Source organism: Anser brachyrhynchus, assembly GCF_964034855.1.
Source record: "Anser brachyrhynchus genome assembly, chromosome: 1".
Lineage (NCBI taxonomy): Eukaryota > Metazoa > Chordata > Aves > Anseriformes > Anatidae > Anser > Anser brachyrhynchus.
The window spans coordinates 211,520,767-211,537,546 of NC_137694.1; the positions used below are offsets into that span (position 1 = coordinate 211,520,767).

General features: G+C 50.7%; 1 protein-coding gene across 4 annotated transcripts in view; it reads left to right on the forward strand.

Moving 5' to 3' along the window:
* PPME1 (protein phosphatase methylesterase 1) overlaps positions 1-16,780 on the forward strand; it is a 29,590-nt gene that overhangs the window by 314 nt on the left and 12,496 nt on the right. The window contains exons 1-6 of one of the 4 annotated variants that reach the window (XM_080559590.1): positions 7,445-7,574; positions 8,086-8,235; positions 10,853-10,946; positions 12,778-12,870; positions 15,701-15,758; positions 16,306-16,357. In XM_080559590.1, coding sequence (XP_080415716.1) covers positions 8,150-8,235; positions 10,853-10,946; positions 12,778-12,870; positions 15,701-15,758; positions 16,306-16,357 — 383 coding nt within the window. In that variant the 5' untranslated portion in view covers positions 7,445-7,574; positions 8,086-8,149. Of the gene's footprint in view, positions 1-5,847; positions 6,556-7,444; positions 7,575-7,946; positions 8,236-10,852; positions 10,947-12,777; positions 12,871-15,700; positions 15,759-16,305; positions 16,358-16,780 lie in introns of those variants that run through there. The other 3 variants (XM_080559587.1, XM_080559589.1, XM_080559588.1) reach the window with 3 other exon arrangements.

Here is a 16,780-nt window from a genome sequence, read left to right on the forward strand (position 1 = left end):
CACGGGTTTTTGGGTAAGGTGGGGGCCTCCTGCGTCGTGGGGCTGGTTCTGGGAGCTCTTTGTGCTCATTGGGCTTAGGGGGTGTTTGGGGGGGGGCTTTAGGGGGGCTCAGGATGTGTTTTCAGGGGTTTGGGGTGTTTTGGGGGGGCTTGGGGGGTTTGGGGGGTGCTTTGAGGGGTCTTCAGGCGTGCTTTGAGGGGTGTTTTGGGGGAGGCTTGGGGCATGGTTTGGGGGGCTTGGGGCGTGCTTTGGGGGGGGTTGAGGGGCTTGGGGGGGTGCTTTGAGGCGCTCGGGAGAGCTTTAGGACGGATTTTAGGGGGTGTTTGGGGTGTACTTTTGGGGGGCTTGGGGTGTTTGCTGCTGGGGGGCTGGTGGGGGAGGGAGCTCTGTGTGTGTGTGTCTGGTGGGGGTGCAGCCCCTCAGAGGTGGATATCCACGGAAGGAAGGTGGGTGGCGATGTGGGGTGGGAGCCCAGCGAGCCCCCAAGCCAGCCCTATTCCTGCCCAGTTCCTGCCTGGGGAAGCCTCGAGCAGGCTTCTGCAGGTGCCTCTGTGCTGGGGACGGTGACTGCAGCAGTGCTGGGGGGGCTTCTTGTGGGGACTGGGACTTACGTGAGCCAGAGCATACCCCGGTGTTCCCTGGCCTGCCTCCATTTTAAGGGAAAAAGTGCAAAAATACCCTTGTAGTAACTCCCTCGTACCTGCTGCTTCACCCGGCAGCAGGAGCTTGCGTGAAGCTGTGCAGTGGGCGAGTCGGTGCTTCAGGTGATGACAATATTTCATCTGGGACAGTGCAACACGGTAAAAAGATGGCAAGTCTTTCAAGCAGGAGCGAGAACGTCCCCTGGAAGCGTGAGAGAAGATCGGCTGGTGCCTGGCTGCGTGGACGGGAGCTGTCAGGGACTGGCTGGGCAAGGACAACCTTGGTGAAAGCTTTGCCCTTTAATTAAGAGTCGGAGGGAGGAAAATGCCTTGCAAATGGGATGGTTTGGAAGAGGAGTAGTAATTTCATCTCCAGAGGGGTGAGGAGGGAGCTCGTGCTCCACGCAGGCAGCTAGGTGTGGTGAAAGGAGGATCCTTCGGAGGAATGCCGTCCTCCCGTGCCAGCCAGCCTCCGCCAGGGCCGGGTGTGTGCTGCACAGCTCCCGAGGACACGAAGTGCTCTGCTTTGGGTTAAAAATACCCCGCAGTTCCTGCCGGGAATCGTCGCCTTGGTGCGTGAAATCGGCTAACTGAAAGAAATAATGAAGAAGACGGCTACTCCGCTGTGACGGAAATGAAATGTTTAGGTTTTTAGGGATGGGGGAGATGTCTGAATGACGGCTGCTTCTCCTCTCCTTGAAAACATAGTTGTAAAATGTTTCTTCCATCACATCCTTTGTCTTATTTGAGTAGGCGCAATACAATCGGTGCGGTTAGACTCTGCCCCGCTAACAAATGTTCGTCAAATGCTCCCTTCTTTTAATTTGGATTATTTTAAAGCCGCATAGAATGGCACGGCTTTGAGGCTAATCCCAAAAAAAATTGCGTTGGAGGATTACTCGGGAGTGAGGAGCGGTTCTGAGCGACTTTCGGAGGGGGTTTCTCCCTCTCGGGAGTGCTGCCAGGGCTCTCGGTTACCCGAGGTGGAGTCGGGACGCCGGGGCTCTGATTCCTGCTGTTGTGCTGTGTGGCGGTGATGCGCCTGGGTCACCGAACAAAAAATTCACCCGCCTGTGTTGCGGAGGGTCTTGCGCTCCAGAGGAGCGTGCTGAAGGCGACGTCGTGCGCGCAGGGCTAGATTTCATGCTCAATATCTCATTGACTCCTGCTGGCTCCCTTTAAAATGGGACTAAGCAAGCAAACCCTTACGCTCTACAAAGCCAAACGCTGAATTTTTTCTGGTTGAGGTAAAGAAATGGTTCTTATTTCTTCCTCTTTTATCCTGCCTAGCTTAGCCTCGCCTCCTGTGGTTATTCGGTGAAGTTTTCAACGTAATTCATGGCGGGTTCATGGGCTGTGAACGTCGCCAGCACCCTAATTCTTCCCTTAAAGCAGCGCGTGCAGTGATGGCGCTATAAATAGGCGCCACGTCTCGTTGCCTGTTCAATTAGGTATTCGTACTTTGTTAATAAAGGCTTCACGCTGGCGTTGAGGCGGCCTTCGCCAGGAGGAAGATCGGTTCCCAGTTTCTCTTGCCGCCGCTGTCAGCTCCTGGCGGCAGGCGCCTCCGCGGTAAGGGTAAGAAGTCAAAAATTAATTCCCTGCAATGTCGGGCGACCTGCTGGCTGCTGCAGGACCTCGGAGTTGGTAAGCTGGCAGATCCGGGCTGGTTTTTTTTGTTTGTTTGTTTTTCTTAGCAAGTGGCTTCCTGCAGAACGCTGCTGCGCTGGGGGATGCGTTTGCCGCGTCGGCGCTGCTTCTGGAAACCCAGGCTCCTGAGAATTTTTGGTAGGAAATACCACAGAAGGCTGTTAAGGGAGCGGCTTAATGAGGTGCGGGCGCAGCACCCCTGACGCTCGCTGCTTCACTTGCTCGTGGCAGGTAAACGACCGGGTTCCAGGTGGCCTTAATGGGTTTTGTGCTGTACGTCTGTGGGGTGTTCTCGCACCTCGGTGATATTTACGCAGGCGGAGTGCTGCTTAGTAGCGATCCCATACAGTAATTCATGTAACTTCCTTCTCTTCCCGATCTTCGGAGGGTTTTTGAACGCTCGGTGTTAGAGAGGGAAATGGTTAGGAAGGGAACTCGGTTTCCTGTTGTTTTATGATGCTATCAACCTCTCTTTTCCCCTTCAAATACTTTCAGAAATATTGATACGAAGCGTGGTGTTGGGATGAGGATCAGAAATTCCCCAGTCCTCCCCCTTAGAAGCAGCTGGGAGTAGTTCCCAGTCCTCTCGTGGCTGCGGAGCGCTCTCGAGGCAATCCCTCTACGGATGGCACCCTGCTGTGCAGGCACCGCACGCCTGGCACCAGAACGGCCCCGCACGGCGAGACTCGGAGCTTAAGCGCGAAAAGGAGACAGCAAAAAGCGCGACGGGCAGCGGGGAGGCAGAAATGCTGTGCTGAGGAGGGGTTTGGGGTTGTCACAGCGGAGCAAGGCGCACCTGGCGCGGCTTTTAAATACGTTTTGGACGCCCCACGCGGGTAGGGTGGCGCAGCAGAGAGCTCCAGCCCCTGTCTGGTAACGTGGGCTGGGTGATGGGTTCTGGTCTCGGCGCTGTAGCAGACGCTTTGGCTTGGACCCGTGGGCTTTCCACCAGCAGGGCTGCACGGGGTGGGACCTGCCAAAGCGTTTTTGTGATCGTCTCCTTCCTTTTTTTTTTTTTTTTGGCCTGTTGGTGCTGATGAGCTCGCAGGTGAGGTGTGCCTGGGGGTCAGCACCGCCTCCCCGCTCGCTCCTGAGCCTGCTCAGGCTGGGGGCTCGACGCGTTGCTGCCTGGAACCTTTTCTTCTCCCCTCGAGACCTCTGGCCTCTCCCGTTGATCTCATCTGACATTTTGGGGTTTGGACAGCAGCGCAAAAGTGGGAATGGGATTTCAGCAGAGGCTTTGGCACGCCTGGGAACTGGGAAGATAATTTCGTGTGCGTTTGTGGGTGGTAACTTCATGCGCACATCTCAGCACGGTGATTTCTCTCTTCCTCGTGGCACGACTACCTCTCAACTCAGGTCGCCTTCTACGGTTTCGCTGTGTGGCTGCTCGCGTCTCGGCCGTATCTGTGTGAATCGTTTCTACGTAACTTTAGGCACTGGAAAATCTTTGTGTGACTTAGGGCGCCGGCAGATACCCCAGGCACACCAAAATAGTCCTGTAAAACTCAAGCTTTCGTGGGGAGCGAAAACAGTTAAAATTAGAAGATTTGTTTGGGCTTTTATCGTCTCGTCCTTATAAATCCGTTTCGTTTCTGGGCTCTTACGAATGCCTTAACGTGGAAGCAGGGCCATCAGCGTTTGTTTTCGCTAATTAGCCAGCAGCACCGGCAAGCTGGTTTTTCTGCAGAGGAATGCTTCGCTTCGACTACGCCAGGCCTCAGACCGGAGTGTTGGATTCTCTTTTATTCCCCCCAATTCTTTTTTTTTTTTATTTATTTAATTCTAATCCTAACTTTAAAAATGTTCTCTTTTATCAGGCAGGCAGTGTTGCCGTGGCTCTGTGGGGTGGCTGAGAGGAAAAGGGAAGGAGCAGAGGGTGGCGCAGGTGAGATTGCTTTGGGCACGTAATTTACTGCGGCGCTGAGGTGCCTCAGGCACCAGCCGTCCCCGGCTTGAAGGGCAGGTTACGGGGGTAGGTGGGATGCTTCCTTCAAAAAAAAAACCATTTTCCAGCTTCCCTTGGGATTAACGTTTTGGTGAAGAAGCTTTTCCCAGAAGTGCCGAGGGCTTCTTAGCCAAAATAAATCCTTGCAGCTTTTTTGTCGTGCCCTGTTAAGATCGCTACGTTCCAGCGGTGTGAAATAAAACATCGCCCGCTGCCGCCTTCACGTGGGTGAGAGTAGGTTTGTATCTTATTTATTTTTTTGCCGTTTTCCAGTACGATCGCTTCCTTGCGCTTCCTTTACTGGGAAGTCTCGCTCAGGTCATCAGAGCGGCCGACACAAACAGCGGAGCCGTGCCCGCGTGGGGCTGGCTGCTGCTCTGCTCCGCCGCCGTTCGTCTTAGCCCTGCCTGTGCCTGCGGGCTCCTCCACGTTTACCGTTGTCTGTCGGGAAATGACGCGGGGGAAGATGTAACCAGGCGCGGCGGGGCGGCGGGGAGACCGAATCCTCCCTTTGTGTGCAGCGCCGGCGTTAATGTTTCAGCAAAACCCCAGCCCCGGGTGGCTAAAATGGCTGCTGTGACAGCGCTTAGATGGCTCGTGCAGCAGTGCGAGGCGCACGCTTGGATTTCTTTGTGTCTCGCGGCACGCTGCCCTCGATTTCTGCCTCCTCTCCTCTAAATTCCAGCCCCCTCCCAGCTGCACGTGCACTGCTGCCCTGATTTATTCGTCTTCTAAGCGCTCTCCGGCCGCATCCTCCGGCTGTGGGGAGGGAGGTGGCGCTTCCCTTTCGCTTGGGCGGCGCACGGAAGCCACCCTGGTGAGAGGAGCTCGCGTTCGGGTTTTTTAGTGCCTGTTTACTTCAAGGAGCAAATCTGCCTAATTGCCTGCACGCCTTAAGGTCTTCGCTTGAGTCGCCTGGTTGAAAAGGAAATAAAATCCAGCTTGGCTTGGTAAAACGGAGCTTACAAAACCACTAGTGAGGGGTCGAGACCCCCCTAGAAGCAGCTCCTGACAGCTGGAACAGCCTCTGCGTGTGCATCTTACTTAAGTTCTTCATTAGCTCCCTTCTAGACCCAGCTTAATTGTAAGTTCTTCATTAGCTCCCTTCTAGACCCAGCTTAATCGGAGCTGAGCATCCAAATGAGATTTGGCGGTGAAGAGTTTGCTGTTGTTTTCCAGCGCGGGAATAAAAACGATGCATGTTCTCCGGGATCTTTTAATTAGCTGGAAGGCCTTGATTGAATCTGATGTGCTTAATTTGATCGTGACGCTTGTGACTAGTTTCTCCCTCTTTAATCATTTTTTCTTCCGATTTTTCTTTAATAAAGAATCACTTTGTGTTTTCAGAGTCTTATGCAGAACTTAACACACTGTTCTGGCCAATTTTTAGATACTTTTTTTCTTAAAACACAATTTGTCAGCCGTGGCGATTCTTAAATAGCTTGTATTTAATTTATTTTGGTCAGGTTCAAATACAACGCAAGGGTTAAGTATCTATGTTCTGCAATTGGTTTTATGGTTGTAAATACGGAGCCGAGGTCGACAGAAAAAGGGACTTCTAAAAACGCTTCTCCCTGCTCGATACAACTTTGATTTTTGTTTTAATAGCCGAAGGAAGAGCCCAGTGCGGACTGGTGAGGAATTTGGTGAAACGCGTGGGCTCCCGGTGCCCTGGCAGACCGCGCGGGACGATAAAACCGGCGGCAGAGCGTGCCCAGAATTCGTTTTGGGATTCCAGGTCCCGCGTGGTGGCTGCCTGGCTTCGAGGCTAAGGCTCGTTCTCGACAAGCTATTGTGTTGGAGCCGCTTCTGTTTTGGTCTGCCGGATGCTTTAAAAAGCGGTAATTACTTCTGACAGCTTAAATATTTGGTCGGCAAAGTACCGCTGCGGCGTAGCGAGGTGCAAAACTGCAGCCGCTGCTTGTTGGGCTTGCTGTCTCGTGGAAAGCTCCACGGCTGGCCTTACCCTGTGTGGGGTTTAAATCAGAGGCCCCTTGCGTTTTTCCCCAGCGTTATTTGGAGGCAAGTATTGCGATTTCAATTAGTCTGCAGTAGTTGCATCAGAGGTGACGACAGTTTGTGACTCCCAGGTCCTTTTTGCTTTCTGCTCTAATTCCTGCAAGCAGGAGTTCCAGGATTTATGGGTCCCAGAGACTTCATCTCTGACACGACACTTTCTCTGGAGGCGTTAACTCTTATTAAGCTGAATTTCGAGCATTTACTAACACCACGAAATTCAACAACAGGACAAGAAGCGGAGCGGCAAGTTCCCAGGGAGCGGCTCGGCTCTGATTTCACGGGCTCCTCTTGCAACCCGTGAGTTATCCATCGTGGTTTTATCTTGGTGTTAGCGTCTGACTGCCTCCTGCAGGAGAACTTCAGCAGGAGGAGGTCTGTGGAGCTTCCAGAGCTTTAGCAGTAGACCTTGCGTTGCACTTCTGGTACCAGAAACGGCCTTGGAGATGTTAAAACAAGTCGCTGGTTTCTGCCCTTGTTTTTCTGTTTTGTTTTTATTCCCCATTCGTTTTTTCCCACAAAACTGGGAGCAGGTAGATGGTAAGGAGAGGGGAATGGAGGGGCAGCAATCTTCTCTAGCGGTGCAGCTTCCTCCTGCGTTACGGTGACTGCACGAGCGCTCGCAGCAGCTGGTGGGTCCTAAAACCCTAAAATCATCAGGGTTCAAAAGACCTCCGAGGTCGTCTGGTCCGACCATTCCCCTGCCACCGGTGTCTGCCAGGAGAAGGAGCTGCGTCGGGTCACCCCAAAAGGCTTCACAATGATCCCCGGGTTTTTGGTACGGTTCCCTGCTCTCAGTGGAGTGAGGCACCGAGCCACGGGGACGGGGACAGCTTGCTCTCGGCCTTGTAGGATTAGGGAATGATTTCTGCGTGGCAGCTGGTTTCGGTTAGTGCTGCGCTTAACGCTGCTTCTGTCAGCCTTGAGTGCTCGGAGGTCTGCTCTTATCGGGAGAAACCACGGGCTGGGGTTTGCCTTTTGTGACAGATCCTGAGCCCGATGCCATCGGGGACAACGCAGGCTACCTCCCATCGCTGTAGCATTGCTGTGCAACTGAGTTTTGGTTCCAAATATCCCAAATTCGTGCTGCTGACAGCTTCTTTGATTTCTTATCTCTACGACCCGGTGCTGGTGTAACGCCCTCGCACTAGCAGCAGGACGCTGTGTCCCCAGAACCGGTTCTCATTTGTGTGCTGCTCGCTGTCCCCGCTGTGGCCCTGCTCTCACAAGAGGAGGAATTTGTCACGCAACCAGGAGCCTTCATCCGGCGTGACGGGATCAACCAGCAGCTTCCTGTGGGAATCCTGCCTCCATTATGGGTAGGAAAAACCACTCACAGACGTTCAGATCTCACAATAAAAGGGAAGTTTCCAGGGGGTTCCTGCGGTTCACCAGCTCGATGAATTCCGTGGGAGGGTTGCAGCCAGGTGGGTGACGATACTCACTAATCACACGCATCTATTCGGGACAATCAAACCTGAAATCAGCAGCAACACTCTGTAGAAAAGCCTGAAACGCAGCGTTTTTAGAATAATGGTGAAATTTGTTGTCATTAACCGCGCATCCTAGGAGAGGGGGAATTCCCCAAGCTGTGGGCTGCTCGCTCCCTTACAGCAAGTTCAAGAAATGGTACGGAGAGGGCAGGTTAGGGGCTGGGATGGCTTCCAGGCGAGGAGGGAATCAATAAAGTTGGGCTCTCGGCCGGCAAAGCACCTGGCCAGGCGAGGGAAATGTAACAGAGGTTTGTGCAGTCCTTAATATTGTAAAGGATGGGCAGACGCCGTGATGGCGTGGGCTTAAAAGCAAGCAAAGTTCTCCTTTTTGCTTCAGCTCTTAATTGACTCGTGGCGCTGCTGTCACGGCTGCCGTGGAAGCAGTTTTGTGTGGCGAGAGGATGGAAACTGCCCTCCATGAGCACCGCCTGGCGCTGAGGATGCGGCCCCCGGAGATCCCCTTGGTGCTCGTGGCGAAAACCTGGAGGCGTGTCATAGCGGGTAACCCTCCTTACGGAGCTGCCGCCGCCTCTCCTCATCCTGGTGGTCCTGGGTGATAAACCGTCTATTAATAATCGTAGCATCATCAAGGCAATCATAGAGTCGTTGTGAAGTTCGGCGGTTGCAGTTTTCTGGGTCTTGATCTTCAGTGGGAGTTGTTTTTTTTTTCGCCTAGCGGGATGTTTTATCAGTGCTGCAGCAAACGTGGCCTCCTCTCCCCAGACGCTTGGGCGCCTGTGCTCGGTTCTTCCCGATACCACAGTGGCTCGTCGCCTCTGTTCTCTTGCTCTGTGCCTCTTGAGCTACGGCCTTCTTTGAAAGAATGAGGTGGTTTTTCATCTCTTCCACTGCCTCAGCTTCATCTCGTTCTCTGAGACGAATGTCTTCTGGGTTCGTGTACGTGTGTGACACCCCGTTTTATTTAACTGAAGCTTGACAAGAACAATACCGGAGTCTGGAAACCCACAGAAGCGAATTTGGAACATTCAGGGGGCGGCTCTTTTAGGTTTCGTTTTTTAGAAATATCGGGGGAAATAGGAGTTTTATTTCTACAGAACTGAGAAGCTGCTTTGTCTGTCCCTTTATTTCTTTAGGAAGCCAGGAATTCGGGGGGAACTTCCTTCAGCAGAGGGGATTTCCTTCTGTGAGGGTCTCTAGCCCCCCTCGCCCGTGCCCGATTTCCCTGTTTCGTGCTGATCGCCTCCCCCAGAAGTCGAGGAGCAGGGATGCTGCGGAGCGCTGCGCCGTTACTCATCCTGCGTGGCGCTGGGCTTGAATCGAGCCTGGTCGTGTCGCTGCCGAAACGAAGCGCTGCTCCGTTAGCGCTAGCGAGCGAATGTCAGCCCGAGAAACAGATTTTGCATCCCCTGAGTCATCAGGAAAACTTAGCGCAGAGCCGCGCGTGAGTAACGGGGGCACAGCCGCTGATGGAACCAGAAAACCAGAAAAAAAACCAAAAAACCAGATGGGTTTGTCGGTGGGGCGCCTCTGAGAGCCCCGACCGCGTGGTGTCCGCGGAGCAGGGCTGTGCTCGCCCCGTAATTCAAGGGGGGGATTGCGTTCCCCGGATCGGTGGCGCTAATTTCAGGCGCGCTCGTTGCGGCGGTTCGCGACGTGCCCGTCGACAAGCTGCGGCAGCAGCCAGCCTTCGTACAGCGAGGGGGCGAGCCTTGCAGGCGAGGAACGCCAGCTGGCCTTCTGGAGGTGTCACTGGGGGAGGCAGGCCTCGTCCGAGTGCCTCTCCTCGGTGTTATTCCCTGTGCCTGCAGAGCGGGGGCAGGAAAATACCACGGGAAGGGAGGAAAACCCCCCCAGGCGGGGCACGAAGCAGGGTGGCGCTCGGCTTCCCTTGCAGCCCCGGTGCAGGTGGAAGCTGCCGTCTGCCTGAAGCCCCAAGCCCCAAATCTTTCGTCACCAGTTGATTTTTAACACGGGCACCCCCGGTGCCCACCAGCACGATTTTTGTGCCTGTTCAGTGCTCTTTCATCTGCGATCGGCACGCGGTCTGATGGAAAAAAGGAATCTCGCTTCTGGGCGCTGCCTGGGTGGCGTCAGGCATCCAGGAGTCTCTGGCGACTGCGATGTGCTTGGCCAGATGTTTCCTTTCCTTTTTTTTTTTTTTTTGATGAAGGAGCTTTTCTGCATGTGGTAGGTTCTGACTTCTAAAGGAATTAGAGAAATTAACCTGGGAATAAGTGCGAAGCCTGGAGCAAACCGAAGCCTGGAAGCCCGTACTTCCAAGGCAGAGCTGTCAGCATCTGTTACGCGGTCTTGTCATCACAGCCCTTAATTTAAAATACAAGTTCCTTTAAAAATCCTATTTTTGGGGCAGTTTGACTTTGCTTGAACAATATCCCTCCCAAAAATCAGGGGGGATTTCTAGGAAAGTCGTACTCTCGTGGCAAGCGCTAATTTTGTCTTTAATCGGATGCTTTATTTTTTATATCCTTGCTAGTCTGGCAGTAACCTGCAGCATACAGCTGACGCTCTGCTTTTCGCAGCTAGAGCGTCAAGGTGACTCCTGAGAGGGGAAGTGCTCTTTTTATTGTTATTTTTATTATGATTCATGGGCTGAGTCATAAATTCAGGATGGCTCCAGGCGCTGGAGCGCTCCCAGCCCTGCCAGCAGCAGGGGCTGGAGAAGGACCGTGACACGCAAAGGTACCTCTGACTTTGAAGGCTGCGATCTGTGGGTGGCTGCAAACTGGGAGGTTGTAGGGGGACGGCATCTCTACGTGGCCCTGTTCTTTTTTTTTCCTTTTCCCTTGACTTTAGGTCCCTGTAGTCCAACTGGCCCTCGGTCAGTCTTCCCTGGCATCGCTTCATGAGGAGAGCGTTCTCCTCATTGTCTCTTCATTAGTTTTCCTGTGTGTTTTTGGGATCTCCTCAACAGGAACAACAATTAGAGGGGAAAAAAAGATGGATTTCCATACTGACTATAAAATCATTAATATCGTAAGAATTTCACTTATGTACCATTTGCGTCTAATTTTACACTGTTGTATAACACTGGTGTATTCTCTTCAGTGGATGCTGTGACCCCTGCATGCCAATCTAAATGAAAGACTTACCAAAATATCTTTTTTGTTTTTTTTTCCTTGCAGCCCTGGAAGAAAGCGTGATTTCTCCCCAGTGCTTTGGAGCCAGTACTTTGAGTCTATGGAGGACGTTGTGGTAGAAAACGAAACTGGCAAGGATATATCCTTTTTCCCAGATTGCCACAGTCATTATGAAAATCTCAGTGTCGTGTCTTTCGAGTTTACCGGGGTTCTCTTAATCTTTTCCACATTATTTCTTCTCATCTTCCTTTGTTTATCCGTATACGTTTATTATTATTAATTTATTACCGACAGGTAGTTAACTGGCAGTCAGCGAGCTCTACGTTCAGGATCAGCGTCAGCAGGGCAAAACCAGGCCCCAACACTGAACGTCTACACGTTAATAAATACCTACAGATTTCCCGAGGCCCTCTACAGCTGATCCCAGGGAGTTCTGTTCCTTTATGCGTGCACAAACGGACAAGCACAGTCATGCACACCCCCGAGAAGCGTGGGTTGCTACTTGTTGCACCCCAAATTAAAGCCCCCGAGCTGGTGTACAGGTGGGGAGGCTTCTCCCTCTGGCCCGGGCAGAGGTGGCGGTGCCAGCAGGGAGACTTCTGGCTGCATCGGACCAGGTTTTGACTATTGCTCTCCGAGATTTCTGCCCCCTTCGCAAATACCCGTGCTGCTTTTATACTTCTCTTCAAGCACGCCCCTTTTTGCAAGTCTTCCAGTTACTGCTCAGTGCAGCTGATGTCCGTAATCCTCTTTAACGTGCTCAGTTTGAGGCAAAGGCCGTCAGTTGGCTTTGGGTGTGCGATTCACTGGTTGCCTGTACCCGTTAGCTCTGACAAAAAGCGCTCTGAGAGGTACTCCCAGGTCTTCTGACCTAACTGCGAAACGAAAATGTTTTTGTCTGTGGTTAAATAACGCAACGCTGTAATTTAATAGTTGTTTATTTTTTACACGTGCATATCCCAACTTGCTGGAGGCTGTTAAGAAAACCAAATTTCCAAGCTATTTCAGCCCCAATATCAATGATAATTACTTCTTCCTTGCCAATAGCATGTGCTACTTTAAAATGAGCAAAATTCTCTGCCCTTGTTTTATTCACCTTGTCATTATTTTGTGTTCTCATTAGTCGTGCCAACTGATGCTATGACTTCGTCACGATGTACACCTTGTCTGCGTTCCTTGTGAAGTGCTGCATGCGCCCCTGAGGCTTTATAAATAATAAAAAGGATGATGGACCTATTTGGGTCGGTGATAACCAGAAATCTTAAGGGCACTCCAGTATTCAGCAGAACCGCGACGAACAGCTTGGTCAGGAACCTCAGCTGGCGTGGTGAGGTTTAGGGGAGCGCTTCTGTCCGCCCCAAGAATGGCAGAAGGAGGTGGAGCGACTTCTCTGATCTCTTGGTCACAGTTTGGGGCACTGAATGCAGATCTCACGACTCCCAGATCTGTGCCTTTCCCTAAGTGACAATGCTTTTAGTGATAGTTGGACTGATTTTTCTGTCTAAATAAATACTGTAAGGGGATGTCAGCTACCATACTGAAGCTTCTTCACCAGTTTATATTCCAGGTAGTAGTTATACTGCCCTAAGAATCTTTTTTACTGGCTTACCTGACTTTTTTTCTTGGATGTAACAGGAAAATATGCCAAATCAAAACTACCTGCTCCATAGCACATGCTGGTAATGGTTTGTTTTTCTCTCAGTTCGATTCTCTGTTGCTCGAGGAAGGAAAAGGTTGCTGGCAGGAGGTGTGTAGGTTATAGAGGAGAAGACCTGGGCAGTAGGAAAAGAACTCTTTAACTGTACAAAATTTAGCTTGTTTTATGCTTGCACGTGCCCATTGCTCAGAGGCAGAGATGAGCCCTTGTGTACACAAGGGTAGAAACAAAACACTGTCGGGTATTGCAGACTCCAAAATACATTCAGCTGAGTAACATCAGATAACTATGAGATGTCCTTAACTGTTCATACACTTTTCGAATTTACAAAAGTGGATCGGAGGGACCTGTCTTACTGCTCCTGCACGGTGGAGGCCATTCTGCTCTTTCCTGGGCTGTATTTACTGTAAGTAAGCTGCTGACTTATACAAGTATATATGCATGCTCATGTAGTCCTCTGAGCATGGAAGGCAGCTGATCATTCAGCTGTGTTAAGCATGAGGAAAAATAATTCGGAAAACTGTGTCTTATCTCTTGGTATGTACCTGACTCAAGTCGTCTGTGTATTAAATAGGTAAAGCATAGCGAAGGGTTATCTTGTAGGCTCTAATTATCAACAGTGGCCAAAACTTCCACACAGCACTTCACTAAAGGTTTAAAAACAACAACAAAAAAGTGTTTGAAAACAAAACCAAAAAAGAGGTGAGGAAGAAAAACTTTGAAGGATTGCAGGTAAAGTAAAATCGCTTGCAGCACTTGATTTCTGTTTGGGAGCTTTTATAATCCAGGGACTCTGAGCTATCTAGCACTCTTAGCAGAAGGGTGGGATAGGACAACTTTCATGGAAGTGTGACTGGACAGATGAAGTGTCTACATCTCCTCTGTGCCTCTGGCTGTGTCATATTTATCTTTTTGCTCCTCAGTGGGCTTTAAGGAGACGTTCAGACGGGTAGCAAGAAGGAACGCTTCACAAGAGCTCATACCAACGGCTCTTGAATTCCCATGGTGACTACTACTGAGCAATCCTGGTGGTGTAACCCACGGCTAAACCACCTTCATCACAGGACAGCTTGGGTTGGAGGGGACCTTAAAGCCCACCCATTTCCAACCCCCTGCCATGGCAGGGATGCCACCCCCTTGATCAGGTTGCCCATGGCCTCGTCCAACCTGGTCTTGGGGCATCCACAACCTCTCTGGGCAACCTGTGCTAGCGCCTCGCCACCCTCTGAGTGAAGAATTTCCTAGTGGCCTCTGATCTAAATCTCCCCTCTTGCAATTTAAAGCCATTCCCCTCTTATTCCCAGTAGCAAAACCAATACCAGTTTCGTATTTAAAAATCTCAAGCTTGCTGGATTTGGTGGAGTGATTGCGGTTGTAATACTGTGCTTCACACTTCCTGGCTTTTTAATTTGCTGTTGACAGCTAACAAAGATAACACAGAAGATTACGCAGATTTGTGCCTCGCACCTGCCTGCGCATCTGGAGGAAGCCACTGCCACAATTAGCTGGTGCCTTTATGTGGCTGTTATTAAGTTGTATCCTGTGCATGCTTTGAAAAAGCAGCTTTGTCCCAAGCAGACGTGGAATCAGAGAATGGAGTGGGTTGGAAGGGGCCCTCAAGCCCACCTAATTCCACCCCCTGCCCTGGGCAGGGCCCCCAGTCCCCCGCAGCCTGGCCTTGGGCACTGCCAGGGCTGGGGCACCCCCAGCTCCTCTGGGCAGCCTGGGCCAGGGCCTCAGCGCCCTCAGAGGGAAGAATTTCTTCCCAACGCCTCCCCGAAGCCTCCCCCCTGCCAGGCTCCAGCCGGTGCCCCTCGTCCTGTCCCCCCAGCCCTGACAAAGAGTCCCTCCCCAGCTTTACTGCCCCCCCTGCAGGCCCTGGCAGGCCGCTGGCAGCTCTCCCCGGGGCCTTCTCTTCCCCAGCATCTTTGTGGCCTTCTGGCCTCGTCCTAATAGTCAAGTTAAATGAACGAGACCTTAAACAATCTTTAAAATACCAAACAAACTAAAGCAAAACCAACCAGAAACAACAGAAGAAGAAGAATTTCTCCAGTTAGGAAGCGTTGAACGTAACCATCTAATAATAGCCGGCAGAGGGAGGGTGCTGCTTTCTTCTTTTGTTTAGCGGCCTGCTAAATTCCTGGGTGATGTGCTTGTGCTCTTCTTGCCCAAACTATTTCTGTTTGGCTAAAACTCAGAGTACTGGAAGGTTTCCCATTCTGTCACATCATGTTGACGGCCCTCCTGCCTTGCTCTCCGGTGACAGTGGGTTGATTTTTAGCAGTAGGCTGTTCATCTGACTGGGTAAATTACTGCTTAGGTGCATAAGCACCTTGCGAAGGGAGGTTTCAGGGTGACTTTTGGGGTCTAAAATATTACCTTGTGGATTCAGAGGTTGCTGGGAAAGCACCTGCTTCAGTCGCTAAGGAGTTGAACAGCTGAACAACCAAAATATGAGGACTGGGTAGCTTTTGGATCTCTGCCTGTTACGTAGGTGGTTTATTAACAGTCCCTCAACAAATCCTCCCAACCCTGCAGGGTCATTATTTAAATCATCAACGATTCCTTAACACAAAAGTCTTCCTTTCAACAGAGAAAGCTGTTTAATCGCTGTGATGCCTGAAATAACTTATGCAAATCGAGCTGTCAGGGACAAATAGAGGCATCATCCTATGGCAGCCTTGCCTTACTTTAAAAAGATGCCTCGCTTCTTCCCTCCCAACGTCTTTGGACTAATCAATTTTGTACGTTCCAGCTTTACTGTAAAATTCCATTCTTTAAGAGCAAATTGAATGTGTGCTGCGAAGCAGCTGCTTCATCTTCATGTCTGCTGTGGATAGCTGAGGCTAATTTTGGAACACGTTGGGCTTGGGGAAGGGGGGCATTGCTTCAGCAGCTGTAATCCCACTGCTGTGTTTCAGAGGTGCTACAGAGCTTGAATTCCGTATTTGTTAGGAAGCACACGTAATGTCTTAACGCACAATGAAATAAACGTCCTCAGAGGCGGCGTGAACAATGGTAGAAAGGATGGAGCTTTGGTTAATTAAGGGTAGTTTATACGGGATAGTCTTTGTGGGACCCGAACCTCCAGGTTCAGCCCCTTCGTTGGCAGTGGAGGGTTTTGTCACGCCGTCCTAGCCTTTGCTGTCGTTTCAGGGGGTGCTTAATGTTGCTAATCCTTTTGTAGGTGAGGTGTGGCGCTTTGCAAATTATCTTGTCTTTGTCCCTTCTTGCAGTCTGCAATCATTAGCAGGATTCAGTGTAGGATTGTGGCTTTAGATCTCCGGGGCCATGGTAAGTATAACAAACTTCAAATCACATAAGCTCATCGCATGCTCTCTTTTTTTTTGTAACGAATCCCTCCCAAAGTGGCTGAGGAATCATCCTTAAGGCATCCTTATTTTTATTCGAAGACAGGGATGGGGAAGTGGTTTGTAGAGCTCTGCAGCCACCTGACCCCGTCCGTTAACAGCTGAGACTCCCTGCGCATTTATGCGGGGCACTGGTGGACTTGTTCCTTCCTACCTGTTGGCAGCAACCCCCTCCTCTGTATTTTGATAACCGAAAGGTGTTTTTTCCTGTTAGAAATCAGGTGTGGTGCTCAGTTTTAAGACGCGTTGCTAATATGGAACAGTCATGGGGAGTGTTTCCTACCCTTAAGCTATGAAGTGATAAAGTACCAAACGTTTTTATTAATTCTGGGTTTCTTAATTATTCATGTTAACTGAGGTAGGCTCTTTCTTCGTAACTGTGCCAAAAAGCTTTGTCCATTTGCTGCTCGAAGTCCTCAGGGGTCTGAAGGTTTTCAGCTTAAGTGATCTTAACTTTTTTGTTCTTTCAGGAGAAACAAAAGTTAGGAATCCTGAAGATCTGTCTGCAGAGACGATGTCAAAGTAAGGAAGCTTTACGTGCTCCCCTCGGTATTTTGCTTTTCACACATCTATTTTTGTTTCTTGCTTGAACTTCTGGAGGGCACACAACCTTCATTCAAGGGAGCTGGAAGAATAGTTTCATTTCACATGATTCTGGCAGCTATCACTTCTTTTCCTTCCATTTTAGGACAGTTTTAAAACTTATTGTGAATAAATTATCAGCTCTTTCAGCTGAGTCATATTCCAAAGTGGGCTTGTTCTCTAGGCCCCATCGGCTTTAAACCCAAATTAAAGATCAGCGACTTCATTGTAGCAAACACTAAACCTGTAATACTCAATGACACCTGCCAGAGACTTCCGAATAGAAGGGAGAAAGCTTTCCTCAGGCATAATTTGGGCATTTTAGCCTGAAGACACCAGTTTGGAGGTTCTTCCGCTCTTTTA